Source organism: Bactrocera oleae, chromosome 6 (genome assembly GCF_042242935.1).
Source record: "Bactrocera oleae isolate idBacOlea1 chromosome 6, idBacOlea1, whole genome shotgun sequence".
Lineage (NCBI taxonomy): Eukaryota > Metazoa > Arthropoda > Insecta > Diptera > Tephritidae > Bactrocera > Bactrocera oleae.
In genome coordinates this window covers 56,159,892-56,178,611 of record NC_091540.1, presented here as the reverse complement: position 1 = coordinate 56,178,611, position 18,720 = coordinate 56,159,892, and the positions used below count along the sequence as shown (strand labels likewise).

Below are 18,720 nucleotides of genomic sequence, written 5' to 3'. Positions count from 1 at the left end.
GTTTCTGGTTATTTTTGGGTTTAAATTCGAACAAGATAATAAAGTTTGGAGTATTTTCTACTTGATCTGTTTCAGACTATTATATATTTAAATATATGTGTAGTACAATGCAGTCCAAACTCAGTTAGAACCGAATATAAAGTATTTCTATGATATTAATTGGCGAATCGATTTCATATATTGTCAACAAAAATTACAAAACATAGATATCATAGAGAATCTAGCTAATGTTATCACAAATTTCAAAATTCAACAGACCGGTCGTGGCTTGTTGCATGCGATATAAAAAGCGTAACTAAAAATATTGTTATTACCTATCGAATACATACATACTTATATATACTTGTATACATACATACTTGTAGGTATGTATGTGTCAAGATTGTTACGTTAGGTTTTTGAATTCTTAAAAACCGAATCTGCTAATTCGATTCAAAATGACATTATATGGAAAGTAGACACGATTGTTATTGGTTCCAAAGAACCCTATTCAATATAATTTGGATTTGTTAATTTCTGAATTTTCGGCTTAAATGCATAGGTATACAGCAATGGTTTTCAAAATAAGAATTAAATTCTTAAATATTCCTATCCTACCTGACCAAAATAGCTGTTTATCTAAAAACGGTTTGAAGTATTTACTATTTAACTGTTAAGGTGAATTTAGGGCGCAGGGATGTAACACAAAGCAATTTATTTATTGAATTAAGCTCTAGAATGTTTCAATTCTCATATTTGGCACTACCAGAAAAAAAAACAAAAAAATAGAACTACTCAACATTTTCGTTAAAGCCTGTATGCCAATAAAATTCACTCAAACATGTCTATATGTATTAATAGGGATGAACGTAAAATCCAGTTACTAACATTTGGTAGCGGCAGTAAATATCATATCAGTGACAACATTTGTTTTGTAATTAATATTAAGTATTATTGGCTGTTATATGATAACTGTGGGTTTTCTGCGCATCAAGTGTAAAGAAGCCGCAAACCATTATAAACACTTGCCAGTTGCGTCGACTGTGTTAGATAAATCTAAATTGCGAGCTTTAATTTCTATATACATACAAATGTATATAAGCCTATATGGTACATACATATATTCGCTTCCATTTAGATAAAATGCTACGTCAGAGATGCCTAAACAAATTGTACAAAGCTATAATGAAGCGCTCTTATGAGTGAGAGGTGCTTGTGTACATACGGTTATCTAGTAAACGAATGAATGTATGCACAATGCAGATATCTAAAATATTTTGATATTGTTTGCTATTAAGAGAATCTATATATATTAAAAGTTGAATACTAAATTTTTTATTTAAAATTTATAAAACTCAGACGTACTTCAATCAAGATTGGTTGTAATAAATACGAATAAATTATATATGGTAAATTTAATTTTTTTTTTATACAATTTTAAATTTTTCAAGATAGATCAAAATAACCGTACTTTTTCAAAGAAGCTGTATTAATTTATTGGCTAATTTTTGGCGCGAACTATAATATGCTTTAAATATAATACATTTGCTCAACGTTGGCGGAGAGATTTGTCACTAAATACTATAAATTTTGTTGCTTCAAAATATACCTGCCATTGATTCTGACAACTCCAGCTGCTAATTATTTTGACTTCTTCTATTTGTTTGGACTTATGGCGGGATATACGAGTATCTCTAACTAGTTTTACATACCGTAGTTTATCAGATCACTCTTTATTGTGCTTCTTATAAAAGTTTATAACGATAACAGACATGTGTATTAGAAAATGTTAATTGCGTTTTCATCAGAGCATACAATTTTTGAGGGAAACGGAACTGAGAAATGTCAAGCACTGCCTTTTTACCAAGCTCTCCGGGCTTAAAATACAATACTAACATTCGAGTACTGATTTTCTAATTCAACAGGATATGTATAGTAGACCACACCACCCCATAGTCAAAATCTCAATACATATTCCAATCTAAAGTACTTTGTCAAACCAGTTTTTAGAAACAATGCAATTTTTGACTACGCTATATTGTCGCCTTTTCACTTTCTCTGACATATGTATATAAAATACATCGATATTTTCGCTAATTCGACTCTAAAAATCTATTGAAATTTTGTCAATCACTATCAATTCACAATCGTAAGATTTTTATGTATATGGGAGTATGATGGATTCGTCGATTGCAGTATGCCGAAGCAAGAGAGTGCCGTACGAATTGTCTCTTGCCCTTGTTTGAACAATATTGGAATTTTGTTGAATTTTATCGAATATTTCTTTGAAGTGATTACTTTTCTACACTCTTGGGTAATACAGTAGCTCTTTAAATTCTTAATATTATTGCGACATATAAATTACCACTTAACCCTAGTCCATACCATACTGTCTGTAGCACAACGAATTTCATTCCTCACTGATTAATACTATAGATGGTTTTTAATAGGCACCTATGTTACATTAGTAGTCTAACAGGAAATCAACCCTCGAATGCATGGAGCATTTGCTATACTTTGAGGTTATTTATTATATTTACTGATCCAGTCTGTTCTTGGTAGGTTGAATTTTTTTCCAATTTTCATGTGGATTAGATTATGTATTCTGGTAATTATTTCTGGTAAGAGTAAGGAGCTGATCTAACAATCTAATGTTCAAAAAACCTCGAGGAATAATTTTCAATTATTGAATCAAAGTATTTTAAAATAAAAACATTAACTTCGTCTACACGAAAGCTAGAATACTTCACCGGTGCACAAGAACCAGATTTTTATCGGTTAGTTTGTATGGCAGCTATATCCTATAGTGGTCCGATATGAACGATTCTGTAAAAAGAGAGGTTTCTTCGGGAGAAAAGGACGTGTGCAATGTGTCGATATCTCAAATACTAAGGACTACTTCGAGTACAGACGGGCATGGATTAATCAATCGTTTATATACATATACTTTTTAGTGTCTGCGGCGCTTCCTGCAAGTGTTAAACAGTTTGTGACAAACACACATTATTTCCAATTTTTTCTAATGAGTACTTAGTACTATAGGAAAATAGAATAAGATTTATGAATTTGGGGAAAAAAACTTAACCAAGTTGTAGCGTTAGTTTGCAGCTTCTTTACAACGTATTTTGACTATTATTGACCTTAATAATTTAGATAATTTTAGTGAGATTAGTTTTCCGAATACCAGCCTTCAGTCGCCCGAGACGTAATGTCTTCTACGGTGCTCAATATACAAATCTAAAAGAAATTAGGAATCTAGAATGGAAAAATGTTAGAAATTTCCTCAAGTTCCCCTCAAATCCTGTGGTACTTATTTAGGACTCACTTGTAAGTACAATGAGCTTTATGATCACTTAAAGTCGACAGCTTGCAGTAAGATCTTTTCAACCCAACCTGTACTACATAAGGAAAATGAGAAATTGAAGAAAGAAAAATATCTTTATCGAATATTATTGCGCTTATTGGAACTTTTGGTCAAAAAATTGGTGTGTTTGACCGCTTATTAAAAATCAAAGTTATTTAATTTAAGCACGAGTTCGGAAAATATATTGTTTCGCATTTTTTATAAGAAAGAGCATACATACAAAAACCATTGAACTACTTCCATACCACTGCATTTAAGAAAAAAACTCTAACCTTTTGTTGTTGTCACAAAGTGTCAGAAAAAGAGGTTATCACATATGTACTTTTTTTCTACGACATTTGAACTATCGATAAAGCAAAAAACAAAGTACACCAACAAATGAGGCAACAAAACAACACAGATAACTTTTTTAACATATTCTTTCGTTACTGCCCAAATTAAGTTCTGATTGAGGTCAACGATGACCTGACAATATCAATCCTTGCACTAATTTATTTCGCACGACTCAGTGCATTTGGAAAATATTTCATTCCAATGGTATTATATGCGCTACTATAACTGGCTACGTGGCTACCAGATTAATAAAGTTTTCTGCAACGAGTTCTTAAATTCTTACTTTAAAATCCTTGTGCCCGAGAAAAGCCATTAGTTATGCAATGTCAGCCATTTGCCCCAACGCGCGCGGTGCTGTGAAAACCAAAAGGCGTGTTTTTTGGGGCACAAAAAGTTTCAGCTTCAGCACGAGCTCCAACCGCCCACCCCTCAACTGCGCCACACAACCATTTTCTGCCACTTTTTGGCTCCGCCTACGCAGGAGACAAAATGGCAACTATGACGTCATTGCTGAAAAACTTAAATGCTCCCCAATGGAAAATGAAGTATGAGGGAGGGGAATGTATGTGTGTTTGTGTTACGTACAACTGCTGCTTTCGCACGAGCCGTTGCTCGTCGGTGGTAAGGCGCTTACCAGCATTTGGCTATGAAGAAAAACCAAAATCGATAATTTCATTGCATTCGTTTGTCGGACGCTGCTGGTTGCCACGAAGTGTCCTCGCAGCCATTTTGGAAAAATTTCGCTTCTTAGGCGACTCGCACGGATGCTGTGGCACATAGCGCCGCTGATCGCCAAACAGTAAAGCTGCATTCGCGTGCTGTCCGTCCTGGCTGGCTAAACGTGTGGTTTCAACGCTCAACTAATTCTAAAGTAAAAAATATTGAAGAGTGTGAAAAAAAATTTGTGAAAAATTCGGTCGAAGTAATTTTTGTGCGAAAACGAGCAGTCGTGATTGTAAACGCTTAGTTGCTGCTCTAACCATAGCAAGAACGTTGTAAGAAAAGTAAAACAAATGTAGAAAACGCTCACAGCGCTTAGTAGTAGTAAAAAGCTTAGAAAAATTAAACCAAAAATTATAAATAAAAAAAAAATATTGAAAAGTGTTTCACTGTAGTTGACCGCCATACACCTTCACACATTCCAGGGCTGCGTTGTAGTATCAGCGAAATTAGCTAACGTGCCAAAATCATCATCCACCCCAACAGTCATCAGCACTAATCACTTGTTTCATCACCATCCATATTAAATTCAAACAGTCAAAGTGATTCTCCTAAAGCAATACATCGAAGACCTCCGCAAGATTATTGGTAAGCAGACTGCACCAATGCGCACACACCTATTTACATACATATACAGACGGACACTTAAAATTTGCTGAACCACACATAAGTACTCATACAAAAATTATAAACTTTTTGTAAATAATAATTTTCTATACAAAAAATATTTAAATAAAAAAAAGTTATAAAAAAATTTATAAAAAATTGTAATTTAAAAAAAAATGTGTTTAATATAAATAAATTCTTTAAACTAAAATTAATTTTCTATTCTTATAAAATAAGTTTGAAATTTTCCATTACATAACCATTTCCCAGCATCGTTGTCCTTTGTGTCAGTGCCTTGAAAATTTGAAAAATTCGGCAGTTTCCTCTGGCAGCGGCTTGACGCAGCTACCACTGCGCAGTTGCAAGGCGTCATTTGATTACACACACCTCCTTTAATAGCGCACAGACCTTCACACATCACACATACATATATTACACAACTATAGTCTTTCAGCTGCCCGACCGTTGCCATTTGCATTACGTAAAGTTTTACTTTCTAAAAACACTCGCTCCATCTCACTCCACTTCGTGAAAGCCGTTTTTACATGTCTCCTCTTCGCGTTTCGTGCTTGTCCTTCATTTATCCTTCAATACAACTCAACTCAAGGCATTTGCATTGATTTTTTAATTCACATAGATAGGTACTATGTACATATAATATATAAATAAATAATTGCGCATAATTAGTCTGTATTGTATTTTATCATTAAATTATCATGCTTGTTTTTTATACACGTACATAACAACAACATTTGCTCACATTTTCTCTTCATTCAAACCAAACAACAAAATCTTTGGTGCTATAATATTAAAAATTACACATCATGTCTCTTACATAATTAAAACCTTCATCAATTTGAATGCGTAGTTGGTAACCCTAGAACCAAAACATTAACAGATATTGCTACTGCTGAATTACAGACTTTGAAAATCATACCCATCATAATTTAGTATGAACATATAATTTTAAACTTTTTTGATTTCCCCTTCAATTTTAATTCTAATTATTTATTTATTTCCATTGGTAGAAAGAAAAGTAGTACCCATTTTCAGTTTACCTAACTATTGTAAAATCTAACCTCAGATAAAAATTTTGCATTTGCTACTAATTAATTTTTAAATATTTCTTCTTTTAGTTCCTTGAAACCATAATCTAAAATATTAAAATTATTAAATCAGAAATATTAAGCTTTTCTAGGAATTAATTGTGGTGACTAAAACATAGCAAGAATTTGCTGACTTCGTGGAAATAATGTATATTTCTCTACAAACTCATTTTACAAGGATCAAGAAAACCAATTGGAAAAGACTCAGCTAATTGTAAAAAATTCGTAAAAAATCTACTAATTTTGCTAATCACAAAAAAAATACGTTTTTGTGAATTTTTTTTTTGAAAGATACATTTTATTTAATAAATAAACAGAGATAATTAAATTTACTTTAATAATCGGCAATTCCTTTTGAAAAAATTTGGATTTCCTTGACACTGTAGCCGATCTCCAGGAGAACCTCCAAAAAAAAGTGTCTGGCAGTGAGGAAGATTTTTCGACTTAAAACAATCTCAAATTCAAAAATCAAAAAGACATTATTATAACAGGAGAAGAATAGAAGTAATGGTCGAGGGAATAAGTAAAATTGCGATTTTTGACATAATTACGGCTTTCTAAGAAAAAATCGAAAATATTATTTATCAGAAATCTTATTACTTCGATCATTACCTGACTAATACATCACGAAGGTCGGGTGGAATTCTCAAGTAGATCGATCCGGTTTTGAAACTGCATTACAGAAAAGTTTTATACCCAAATAGGCGTCGTAATTAAGAGAGTTATGAGGGTGGTACCCTTAGTGCTTTTCAATATTATCGTTGTATGGGAGATGGATGTAGTTATTACACAATTTTCTCTATCCTCAGACCATAGACTGAGTTTGGAATATCCATTATTTTTACTTTTATATTTTTAAGATAGCTGTAACAGTTTATGAAATTCGTTAAACATACTCTCTAAATGGCGAGAGTAGGCCTACTTTTTAAAGCAGTCTAAAAGTTTGCGCAAACCAAATCCTGGTTGAGTTTTTATATTAACCTAATTATGCTGAAGAGTAACTCCCATCACGTTATAGTAAAAAAAGAGCTTGGGAAAGCTTCTCTAAAGCTGTATTATAATTTTGTTAACCTCATAGCAGAGTTCATATCAACTGACAAAGCTAACAGCTTGGCTCTCATAATGTATGAAGGAGATATAATAGGCAAATTGAAGTATACGGCCGTTTGGTGATACAGACAATATCATATTTTTAATAATTTTCGTAAATTAGAGTAATCGAAATGTCTTCCCGAAATCGGATACTTAATTGTGAAAAATTTTTAGAAATATTAATTCTAGAACAGTGAAACAGCGAATTACATAAAATAGACAGTTTTCTTCACATTTTTAAGTATTTGAAAGCTGTTATAAGAGCATAAGGCCAATATAGACAAGCGTTGATTTCAGCAGTGCATGTGCTATATCTACGTAATTTTAAGTGCCAGAGTACGCAAAATCAACTCTATTTCTGTCCATGTGTAGATTTTTCACAAATAGGTCCCTAAAAGCCTTCACTGGAAATGTCTATACATATGTACATACCTACATAAAAATCAGTGGAAGAGAAATAAACAAAAATTTCCAATAGTAGCAAGTAGTCATCCAAACGTAGAACAATTTTAAATGTTATGTTCTCAACCAAATTAAACAGCAAAGAGAGACCTAGATTTTCAAAAAAGACTTCCAAAGATGAACTAATATAAAAACCCACTTTCCACAGTGCATACATTCAAAAATGTTTGCTAAATCAAAGCGAAGCAAATCTTCTCAGTTTAATACTAATATTACGGTCTGAAAAACTAAAAAGCATTTGAATGAGAATTAGATGTCTAAGTGTGGGAGTGCATAATTGCGTTCTACCCGTACTCTCTCTTATATTCAAACAATCAATAAGAATTACTAGCGAATACAATGATACATTCGATTCGAATTATTTACAAATACGATTAAAAGCTCTCTAAATGAAATAGGAATGCTTTCCCAATCACAGATACTGAATGCTTGTCTCATCGAATATTTTTGCCAGATGTTCGCCACAGAATTGGCAAAGATATTTTCGTACTCGCTGCTAAGTATTCAGATATTATCGAAAAATTGGCAAATTTTGTTTTCTAATTTAGTGCGTTTTGTAAACAATAAACAGATTGTACATACATAAATACCGGTGCAGCTGTTATTTACTTTACTTTCAAGTGAATTAAATGATTTAAAAAAAAAAATAATTTATAATTTTTTTCATTAAATTTTCTTTTTTGTTCTTTTTACAGAGGAGAAGATGTCGATCAATCCAAACGGGTATAAATTGTCCGATAAAACGGCTCGTCTAACGGCACATGGTAAGTGAATCTAAAGATTAATTAACTCTGTTAAACTTAATTATGGAAATTTTAAGGATTTTGGAAAAAAATAGTTTTGAGAATAATTAGAAAAGTCAATTACTGACATATTTTTTGTACTTAATAGTTAAGATTTTCTTAAGAATAATACCTTGAACTAAAATTGCTTGAATAAGATCAACGGAATATCTCCACCTTGAAAACAGTTTATTGGATGATTCTTTCGAACTGTATTACATTACAGATAGTAGAAAATTAAACTAAGAATTAAAAACGGAAAACGATTAATTTACATGAGAGATCAAATTGAACACGAATATAAGAGCGGATAAAGATTGAAAAAAAAGTTTTAGAACTGATTTGAGTCTGGGACGTTAGTTAGCAGCATTATTTCTTGATCCATCGGTCATATCATAAGCTAATTTCGCATTGTTTTCTAACGTTAACTGCCATATGTCACATTTTCGGAGAAAACTGCATCATTATTGCTCGTACGGTCACGAACAAATTCTAGGAAACCAACGCTTGACTATGGTAAATACTGGGACATATGGTATTTGCCTTAACACTTATCAAACTATTGCTCTGCAGCAACGATAATAGTAAGCACGACAATAGTAAGTAAGGGCTCACTTTGGGTTCAGTTTACTGTCTAAAATATTTATTTGAAAATCATCCCAATTACCTAAAACGAGATGTATATGATATAAACTCACCCTTAGCCCCTTTGGGGCTATATTGGGTGTATGAAGAAAAAGTCAACTAAATAACCGAAAGCCATTATATTAGGGATATGAGGTTTAAGCCAAGATCATGATCATTTAGATTTATAACACAACAACACTAAACCAAATTGTGCAAATTTTTAGTTATATAACTTTAATTGCTGTCAATTTATATACTGTAAAATGAAAGCATAGTATAGAATTCAAAATTGTGATATATGGGACATAATTATTCACAGTGTGACATTAGGATATAAATATGTTTTTACCCACCTAATTTTGTTGATTGGTTAAGTACTATCTGAGTTAAAGTGGGAGGTGCCACGCCCACCGTCCAATTTGTGCATCGCTTCTCTTGACACCTTTAAGTACCATCTCAGCTGTAAAATTGTATGCTTCTAACGTATTAATTTAACGCCTTGTCGCATTTATAGCAGTTTTCAACATAACCGTTATATGGGGAAAAGTCGGGATTATCTTCCTATTTCAACCAATTATATACCTTTGTTAGTTATCGATAAACAGCATTTTGTGGGCATGACAATGTTTCCATTCCCTATCAATTTAATTATGATATCTCGCATTTTAATCAAAATATCGCTTGCACGGCGGCCGGACTTACGGGCGGACAGTTAGTCACCGGATTTCAGTTCGTGTCATCATTCTGATAATTTATTTACATATAAGTCTATAACTATCTCGATGAGTGTTAGATGTTACAAACAGCCGTTAGGTAAACAAAACTAAAACAACATGTTGCGAGAATAGAAAATGGCAGAAGTAGCGTTACTTTGAGACCAATAACTTTAGAGTGATTGGATGAAATGTGGTGAGTTCTTGACAGTATCACTTAGTACTACAAAACAAAATAGACATTTTTTGTTATTGGCACGATCGCTCAGTCAAGCCGAAGACTTTCCAGCCAGTCATGTATATGTCAATGTACCGCACAAGTTTTAAGACTCTCTTCATCCACTAAAGGCTTAAAAATGACAGGAAGGTGAGACGAGGTTAACTCTATATAAACGGTAACTCGAACAAACACAATATACAGACAAACAGTAAGGTATTCTCTTCTGAGAGAAACATCATCATCAGAATCAAAAAATGTACGGACGGAGAAGTGTAAACCAGGGTAACTATATTGTATAACTAAGTTTTAAATATCAGCTTAAAATGTTCTATGCATACAGTGATCTTAAAACCATTACCAGAAAGCCGATAAAACGCGCAGAACTAATGAGAGAATTACTGTACTAAGTACTGAAATAAGTCTAATAATCTTAGATTATTTATATTAAATCATTCTAATTGATATTACCAGCAAAATAATGAACGAAATTTCTAGTATGATAAGAACCTTCTTCACACGCTTACCGCCGAAAAATGTCTACTTATGATCCTGAGTGTCAGTCCTCACTCTTCTACTGCTCTCAAACAAACAAACAAAGTTTGAGAGCACAAACAAATAACGCTTGTTGTTAATATGCTTAAGCACTGGATAAATACTTCAGTCAAAAGCACATTTGGCAAATGACATATGCAGCAAGAGTATTTGCGATTTGTGGCTCAACTAATGGCGCAAACAATGACAATCTGCCAAAGTCTGCCAAAATGCGAAATATTGTTTACTCACAAGCAAAATACAAAATATACAAGAACAGGAATAAGAGAGAAAAAAAACTGCAGAGTTTTGTATACCAAAAGTTGCCGGTGTCGGACACACTCGTCCACTGAGGTGATAAATTGCCCTTCGACTCACACCCGACTCGCAGCCACTACTCCACCTAAGCGATTCGGTAGCCACACGTGTGTATGATAGGTGGGTGTGTGAATGTATATATATGTCTGAAGACTCTGCGGCAGATCTGGTTTATGCATACATACATATTGTACATACAGCCGTGGCAAGAAGTCAAAGTCACCCCCTTTCCTGCCACTTGCGTGCGGTGCTGTGGTGTGCGTGCGGCTGAAATTCAATACACGGCCAGCCATAAACCGTTTAGTCACAGGATATTACGTTCGTTTACATGTCACTGGAATTCCGTTTATTTAACGTGCACGACGTACTGCGACACACACACACACATACATATATATCCAGCTTCTGTACAAAGCTATTTATGAGCAGCGTATTTTCGAAAGAAACTGTTGTTGTTGTTGTTGGTTTGCGTTGGTGGTAGATTCGCCCCAATTGCAGTTTGTTGCTTTGCTGTGGTGCGTTGAGCACACTTTTCAGGCCCACAAAGCCTTATCAGTCTATCAGTTAGTCGTTGACGTGTGTGTAAGCGGCTGGTGCTGTCTTCCTTCCGTCCTCCTTTCCTTCGGCCAACACATCGATGCTTATCTACAAGTGCGTAAGTATGTGTGAGTCTATCTGTTGGCGCGCGACGAATGCGACCATCAACGTGTTTTAAATTGAATTTAAAAAGCTGCGTAAACAAATCCAAATATTTTAACCTATAAAACTTGGAATTTCATGTGCGTGGAACGCTTTAAATTTACACTTCACTGCAGTTGATTAATGAAGGAATATTTTAATTTTGTGCGCGATTTCATTTCAAGAATGTTAATGGAAAATCCTGCTATGGAAGAATGGCTTTATTGGATTATAAAATTTTATTGGTCCAAAAAAGTTATTTTCGTTTGCATACTACGACTACGAAATTAGCTTTCGGAGTTGCTTGCTTGTAATTAATACTTTATGAACCGCATCCAAGTAACACGAACGGGGTTTTCCGGTACAGGTTTGAAATTACTCAAGGATGAGCTGAGGTAAGGACGAAGAAATTGAAAGAAATTATTTTTTAATTTTCTGCCAAAAATCGAGAATAACGCACACCGATGAGAGTCATCCAATTATAAAAAGCGCTTAGCTAATAGTTAATTATTACTTTATTATTTGAGAGGTACTAGACTGTCAGGTTGCTTCGAACGTTGTTTTTGAAGAAGTAAACATTTCCCAAATATGGTAATGTTCTCCTATTGGTTATGGTTGACCACCTTGGCCGCATATAAAGCTGTAGTGGGAACTGTTAATGCTTGGGTTCAGTAAAATATATTACTGATCGAATTAAACGTGGGTTTTTAGGTTTCAAAAAGATATAGTACACAAGTCTATACTTAACTATAGATAAGCATCTTCAAATTACTGCTATTTCATGGGTAGAGTTTTGTTTTTGTTTGCACTCACTAATCCATCTGATATGAATTGAAATTTTTGTCAAGAATCCTTAGAAAAGTAAACATATTGATAGGTTGTTAGAAGTTAAGTAAGGACTTAGAGTAATAATTTCAAATAGCTAAGCTACCACTAGAGTTTTCTCCACTTGTAATCTTTGCTCCAAACGATTAAACAAAAAATATGTTCGCGATTAAACTGATATCATGTCAATGTTTAAAGAATAAAACAAAATATTTTTAACATTTTGAAAAAAAAAAACAGTAGTTTCTGGTGGTTCTCGTAAGTCGTGTCGCCGCTGGCGTCAAAGGTCCCTTTATCTAAAATCATAAAATCTAACATTATCGACAGGATTTTTTTTATACTAGATAGTCGATATTAAGTAAATTTGAACATTAATCATGAAAATGAGGCTTAAAAAAACTTGTTTATTTTTATTTTTGTGAAAATATTCAATTATTTTCAAGCTAAAATAATTTGTTGTCTAAAATAATTTGTTGTTTATGTCCGTAGTCTATATAGAGTAGTTTTTAAGCCGTTGAAAATAAAAGCTGGATAAAGATCGGTTCATCACTTTTTAATATGGTTCCGAGAACACGTTTTTTTTAGAGCATATACCAATCAATTAAGACAATTAAAGAGATCGATTTTTTAAACGTCTTCGGATTCCTCCTCCCTTAAAGGAATCGTTGAAAAATGTTTAGTTCTTTCGTAAGTATAACCCATAACATTGTGCTGAATGACAGATTTCTGTTTGCTTAACTGCATCAAGTACAAGTATATGTGTTATAGCAAAATTAACACATTTTCTGTGGGCCGCTTGACCTTGCAGAGTATTCTCTGCTGCTAGTATATTTAAATTAGCTGCAGTTGATTCCTCATTGATCAATAAATCTTCTGCCAAAGAGAATGCAGCTCCATACTAGAGTTTTTCCAGCATTTATTCTCGTAAGAGAAGTAGGCCTGGAATGCGGAATTGCCATTAATAATATTATATAAGATATGGGGTATCAAATAACATGCATATATCATAATATGTCTATTACAAGCGGATCCCGAAGCTATAGCTTTCTCCTTTAAAGCATATAACAGACATAGTTATATACTTCTACATATGGACTTTAAAATAAATTCTTCAAATAACTTTGCCAACTGTTTAAGCTAACAAAAAAATTAATTCCAAAAGTTGATGAATGAATTTTCTCACTCCCCATAATGGTGCGCCAGCTGTACGACCTTGTAAGGGTCTATTGGTGTGTGGGTGTTGCAATCGTGCATAGAAACCACCACCAACCCACTCCATTCACTTACACACACATATATGCTTACGCTTGCCACTTGCCTTGGTATTGTTATTCTGTTCTTTATAGCATTTCGCTGCAGCATTCAGCCAACAACAACAGCTGCAACACACCAGATCACCAACCCATCATTCAGAGGGCGATTTTCAATCAGTGCGCGGTAGCCGCAATTTCCTCCAGCAAAATAACAATATATTCGTCTTTTATGCTCCACCGAATGCTTTCGATTATCGGAGTTGAGTGCAAGAAGAATGCTTAAAAATAAAATCTGATTTTTATGACCTAAGGAAAAAACACACATAATGGCCAAAATATGCAATATTAGAGGAATATATTGAAATGACGGCGGGCAAAGGGGTCAGGCATCATATCTCATACACTGATAAGAAACGTACATATTGATTCACATTCCACTAGCGGATGTGTCATATATTATATTTGGGAATGAAATAAATTATCAAGACACAGCTTAGTCAAAAAGTCAATAATCACACATGAAGAATAGAAAATGTAAACTCCTCATTAAAGCAGTCTTCATATTATGTATCTATTCCAGTTCAGTCAGTTGTTTGTTTGATTCGCAACTCTCAAAGTTTTGGCGAAATAAAGGCAGCGTACTTGGGTTATCTGCGAAACTCTTTCATTGCGCCACACAAGAGCTCTTTGACTTTAATCCAAAAATCTTGGGCTTAAAACGGAGTTTGGGTTATGGGGGATATACCTAGTTATTTCGCAATGAGCATCCATGTGATGAGGTTAGAAAATTATCCGTGTGTAGAGTAGAATTGTCTCGGTATTTTATTAGTATGTACTTGTATATATAGGATTCGTGTATTTATATATAGAACGGAAACTAATAAGCTTGCCTTCAACTTAACAATAATGCTGTTGGGTTCGTATTTCAATGAGTGCAGTTTTACAAATCCGAACCAAAATGCATAGAGTTGGCTTCAAGGCTCCATTTCATTATTCACAGCAAGAATCAAAATCAGTCGTTAATCTTAGCTTATAAAGTCAGACAAACTTTGTTATAGTTTACAGCAGAATTTACTACAAAGAGTTAAGAGGGTTACCTGAACGCTGACCTAGAAGCTTTTTATTCTTCACACATTCTTATGTGGTCCAATGATAGCTAGGCATTACAATAAAAAAATTAGAAATTTAAAGAACAGCTTGAAGCTTAACCTTGTGTATGAATAATTTCCTTTTTATAAACCACACATTTATCTTATCTTTCCAGATCTTTTGCCGACAACAGTCAGCGCCACTGCTGAGACCCGAGAGTTCCTGCAGAAGGTCATCGATGTGTTACTGGACTTTGTTAAGGCGACCAATGATCGCAATGAGAAAATCTTGGAATTCCATCATCCAGAGGAAATGAAGACGATACTAAACTTGGACATACCCGATCGAGCTGTGACCTTGCAGCAGCTCATTGAAGATTGTGCCACAACACTGAAATATCAAGTGAAGACTGGTAAGTAAGTGCGGTATATAACATACAATAAATAAATGAGAATTGAAGTGAACATATGAATATTCATAGCTCTACTGGCTTCTTTATGATGCTCGTTTCGCACTCTCACGTCGACTGCTTATTGAGCAAAAATATTTATTTGTTGTATATTTTCTTTAGCGTTAATTGAATTTTGAAACTACATAGTGGCAAACAAGTGAGCCAAAATTGATTTCATTGAAAAGTTTTAGACACAAAAACAATAACAAACACAGATGCAGGAAGTTAAAGCCAACGCCGACACTTCCGCAACAAGTCAGGCGAATCCGGTTCGTTGGTATGGCATGTGACGTTGCGTTTAAGTGTCCCCACGGCATATACTTACTTGCAACTATGTGGCATGCCACGTCTTCGTAGTGCCATAAATACGCTTATTATCGCTACTTCAAACACAATTGTGGTCACGTGGCCAATTCGATTAGGAAGCGCTCAAAGGGGCGGGCCACAAGCGCTCGCGCACAATGGAATCAGTGTGGCATTCATGACGCAAGCAAAAGTGCGGCATTTTCTCATCGCCATACGACTTTTGGCTTTCAATCCTTTGGCGGCAGGAGATTTTGATTGATTTGGCACTTACGCCGACCACAATATTTGTCAGTGAAAAAACCAATCTTGTATCCTTTATGGCTGTGTGAAAAGAGTTTCTGTAAACATATTCGCATGTCTGCAGATGAAAGGTGTAAATTTTAAGAGTCTGGATTCAATGGGCCATAAAATAGCATCAGCCCGGCGTTGATCTGATTATCTGTTCATTGTTCATTCGGGCTCGTGTCGCACCGCAAACTACCCTAATGCGACCGCAACGCAACCAGTCACGTCTCGAGTGACACAATACGCACTCGCCGGAGGAGAGATACCATGCTGTGCTGGGCGATTGAGAGCATCAAAACATATGCTAATGCAAATTGTCAGTGGCGGGTAATTATTATTCAAATATTATGTCAAGACAAATTTCGCTGAGAAGCAGCGCCAAAGTGTTTGTCGTGCTGCGCAACGAGCGATTGGTTCATAAGCTTTGGTGAAGAGTACACTAAGCTTGCTGTCGACCGCCTGTTCAAACATTCCTTCAGCAGATAAGCACTGCCATTGTTTGGGTAACTAATTCAATTATGCAAAGCAACGGCGTTTGACTTTATATAAGCTTGTGAATCAACAAAAATATATGTTTGGAATGTATTTATTTGATATAAACTTTTTTACTTATGTAAGAAATCGCTGCGAAACACTGTGAATTTTCGTTTTTGTCCCTTTATCGACACTTTATCATTTACCTTTTAGGCTGCACTGCTAAGGACTTTCTAGGTCAAATTATTCCCGAAGATTAAAAAGTATAGAAAATCTTTACAATTATCTACCATATAGGTCGTGTTGAACTCAAAACATCGAATACTCCAGAAAGCATACTCTTTTCTCTCAATACAAGTCTTGCAAATGTATGTCCTAGTAAATTGAGAACTGTCAAACAGCTACAGGTTGCGATATTAGATATTTACAATTAAAACACAACACTACCCATCCATCGATTAACGAGCTGAATACGAAGTTTGTTCAAAAAGTATCGGGACTTTTAAATTACCGCGGGTTTTTGTTTCGATCATTTTATTGCGTTATGTTAGTAATCATATGCGCCAATGCTCAATTCTGACCAAAAATAGCAGCGCGTTGACATTGCTCAGGAGATGTTGGACTCAGTCCGTTACGACCCAGATCTGCTCCAGAGGGTCATAACTGGTGACGAATCATGACGAATGTGAAGGTTTTGTTCACAGTTTTCTTCGATTGCAAAGACGCGATGGTTCCTCTTTCCATCCCTCAACGACAAATTATTTAAAACCAAAACGTCAAATACAGATTTATAGGGTTTTATCAAGACAAGAGGATAAAGTTATTCAATAGCCAATTAGGTCTCGAGGTAGTTCCTCCATATCGTAGAAACGAGAAAACCGGCGCAGCGCAACAGGCAATGCCAAAGTCATGATCAGAGTCTCGGAATTAATGTGAGAAAGAATTTTGTCTATTGAAATACTGGTTCAAATTGCGCCACAGACTAAGGTTTAAGATATTGTGTTTAAAAACGACTGCGTTTTACTTTATATTACGCAGCTGTCAAAACATTCAAAGACTCTGTCACATTTTTCAAAGTCAAATTTTTCAATCATGTTAGCATATTTTGTTACACAAAATGGTTTCATGTGGTAAACTTAGTGTTTTTGGGCAATCACTGCTCGCATACTAAATACTAAATTTCAAAATGACCAATAAAGAAACTATAGTTTCACAACAGCTTAAAAATAATTAAAAATGTCTGTTCCTCGTTAAATTTCTGTTGAATTGATTTGACTGCAGCTCTGTACACATAACGGTAGTCCGACATTTACTTGTCTATTTTTCAATGACTTTCACATTTAACTTTAATATGAATGCCATCAAATCTCACCTTCCCACTCAACCGGCTACCTAGACAGGGTCGCAAAAATGCTTTTGCTATTATTTCGTAACTGCGATAAAAATCCCATTTATGATCCATAATCCCACGTAATCCTCCGCACTCCATATTGGCAACATAATATGTTACTGCCAATCCCATGCGTCCTTCGAAATCCACAGATATACAAGTATATATAGACAAGACAAAGATATACTCAACCCGCATGGGATACATACTAACATATACCTTACTTGTAAGCGATGTTCATTCATAGTTGGCAGCAAGCAGGCGCAACTGTCAGTACGACAATGCATTGGAGTACTACTTCAATATCTCTCTCCACAATATTGTATATAAAAATATATGTATGTATATGTATATGTGTGTGAGGAGAGCTTTAATCAAAATCCGTTGTTATTTTCTGACTCGCTGCACGCTGATCCTTTGATGCGAATGAATGGCTCAATGAACGAATGAATGACTGGCTGCGAATACGAAGGGTGGCAGCAACAACAACGCTGGCTGAGCGAAAGTTTAGGCCAACTGTGACACACTGCCGGCAACACCGCGTGCAAATTGAAATGTTTGCCTTCGTTAAATCATACCTGATCCCTTCAAGACAAATGATTCACTCCATGCGGAAATGCCGTTTGGTGGCCTCAGCTGGTCCACACACATATACGAATCTATATATATATATGAATTTGCAGTTTGACATGAATGACGCCTGCGAGGCTCGAGGCAATGGGTTTTTAATCACACGACTTATGGCACCCGGCATTGAACAGCCAACGACTTAAGACGAAGGGTTCGCACATAAACTGCAACCCCTTGTGGGGCGAATTCACACTTGGCACATCCTTGTTAGGCGAGTCGAGTTCGTGTGCCTCGGCTGGCGATTGCTGTGCACTTTGTTTACTATTTGTTGTTTGTATTTTTGTTACTTTTGTATTTGTTACGTATTTATTTGCGATTTCATTGTGGACTCTGTGTGGGGACTTCGCCCACGTCCCATTTGGCTGTTGTGTTATTGTAATTCGCAATTAGCCACAATAAATGAGCAATTTATGAACCCACTCATAGCAAACGTAGAGCCGCAGAGCTCTTGTGTGATTTATTAGAATTAGAGCACTACCAACACTA

General features: G+C 35.0%; 1 protein-coding gene across 6 annotated transcripts in view; it reads left to right on the top strand.

Moving 5' to 3' along the window:
• Positions 1 to 18,720, top strand: part of Gad1 (glutamate decarboxylase) — a 40,303-nt gene that overhangs the window by 5,510 nt on the left and 16,073 nt on the right. For 2 of the 6 annotated variants that reach the window (XM_036361048.2, XM_036361063.2), the window contains exons 2-3: positions 8,358 to 8,426; positions 14,874 to 15,110. In XM_036361048.2, the coding sequence (XP_036216941.1) occupies positions 8,366 to 8,426; positions 14,874 to 15,110 (298 nt within the window). In that variant the 5' untranslated portion in view covers positions 8,358 to 8,365. Of the gene's footprint in view, positions 1 to 4,447; positions 4,681 to 4,821; positions 4,985 to 8,192; positions 8,283 to 8,357; positions 8,427 to 14,873; positions 15,111 to 18,720 lie in introns of those variants that run through there. The other 4 variants (XM_036361057.2, XM_036361051.2, XM_036361071.2 and 1 more) reach the window with 4 other exon arrangements.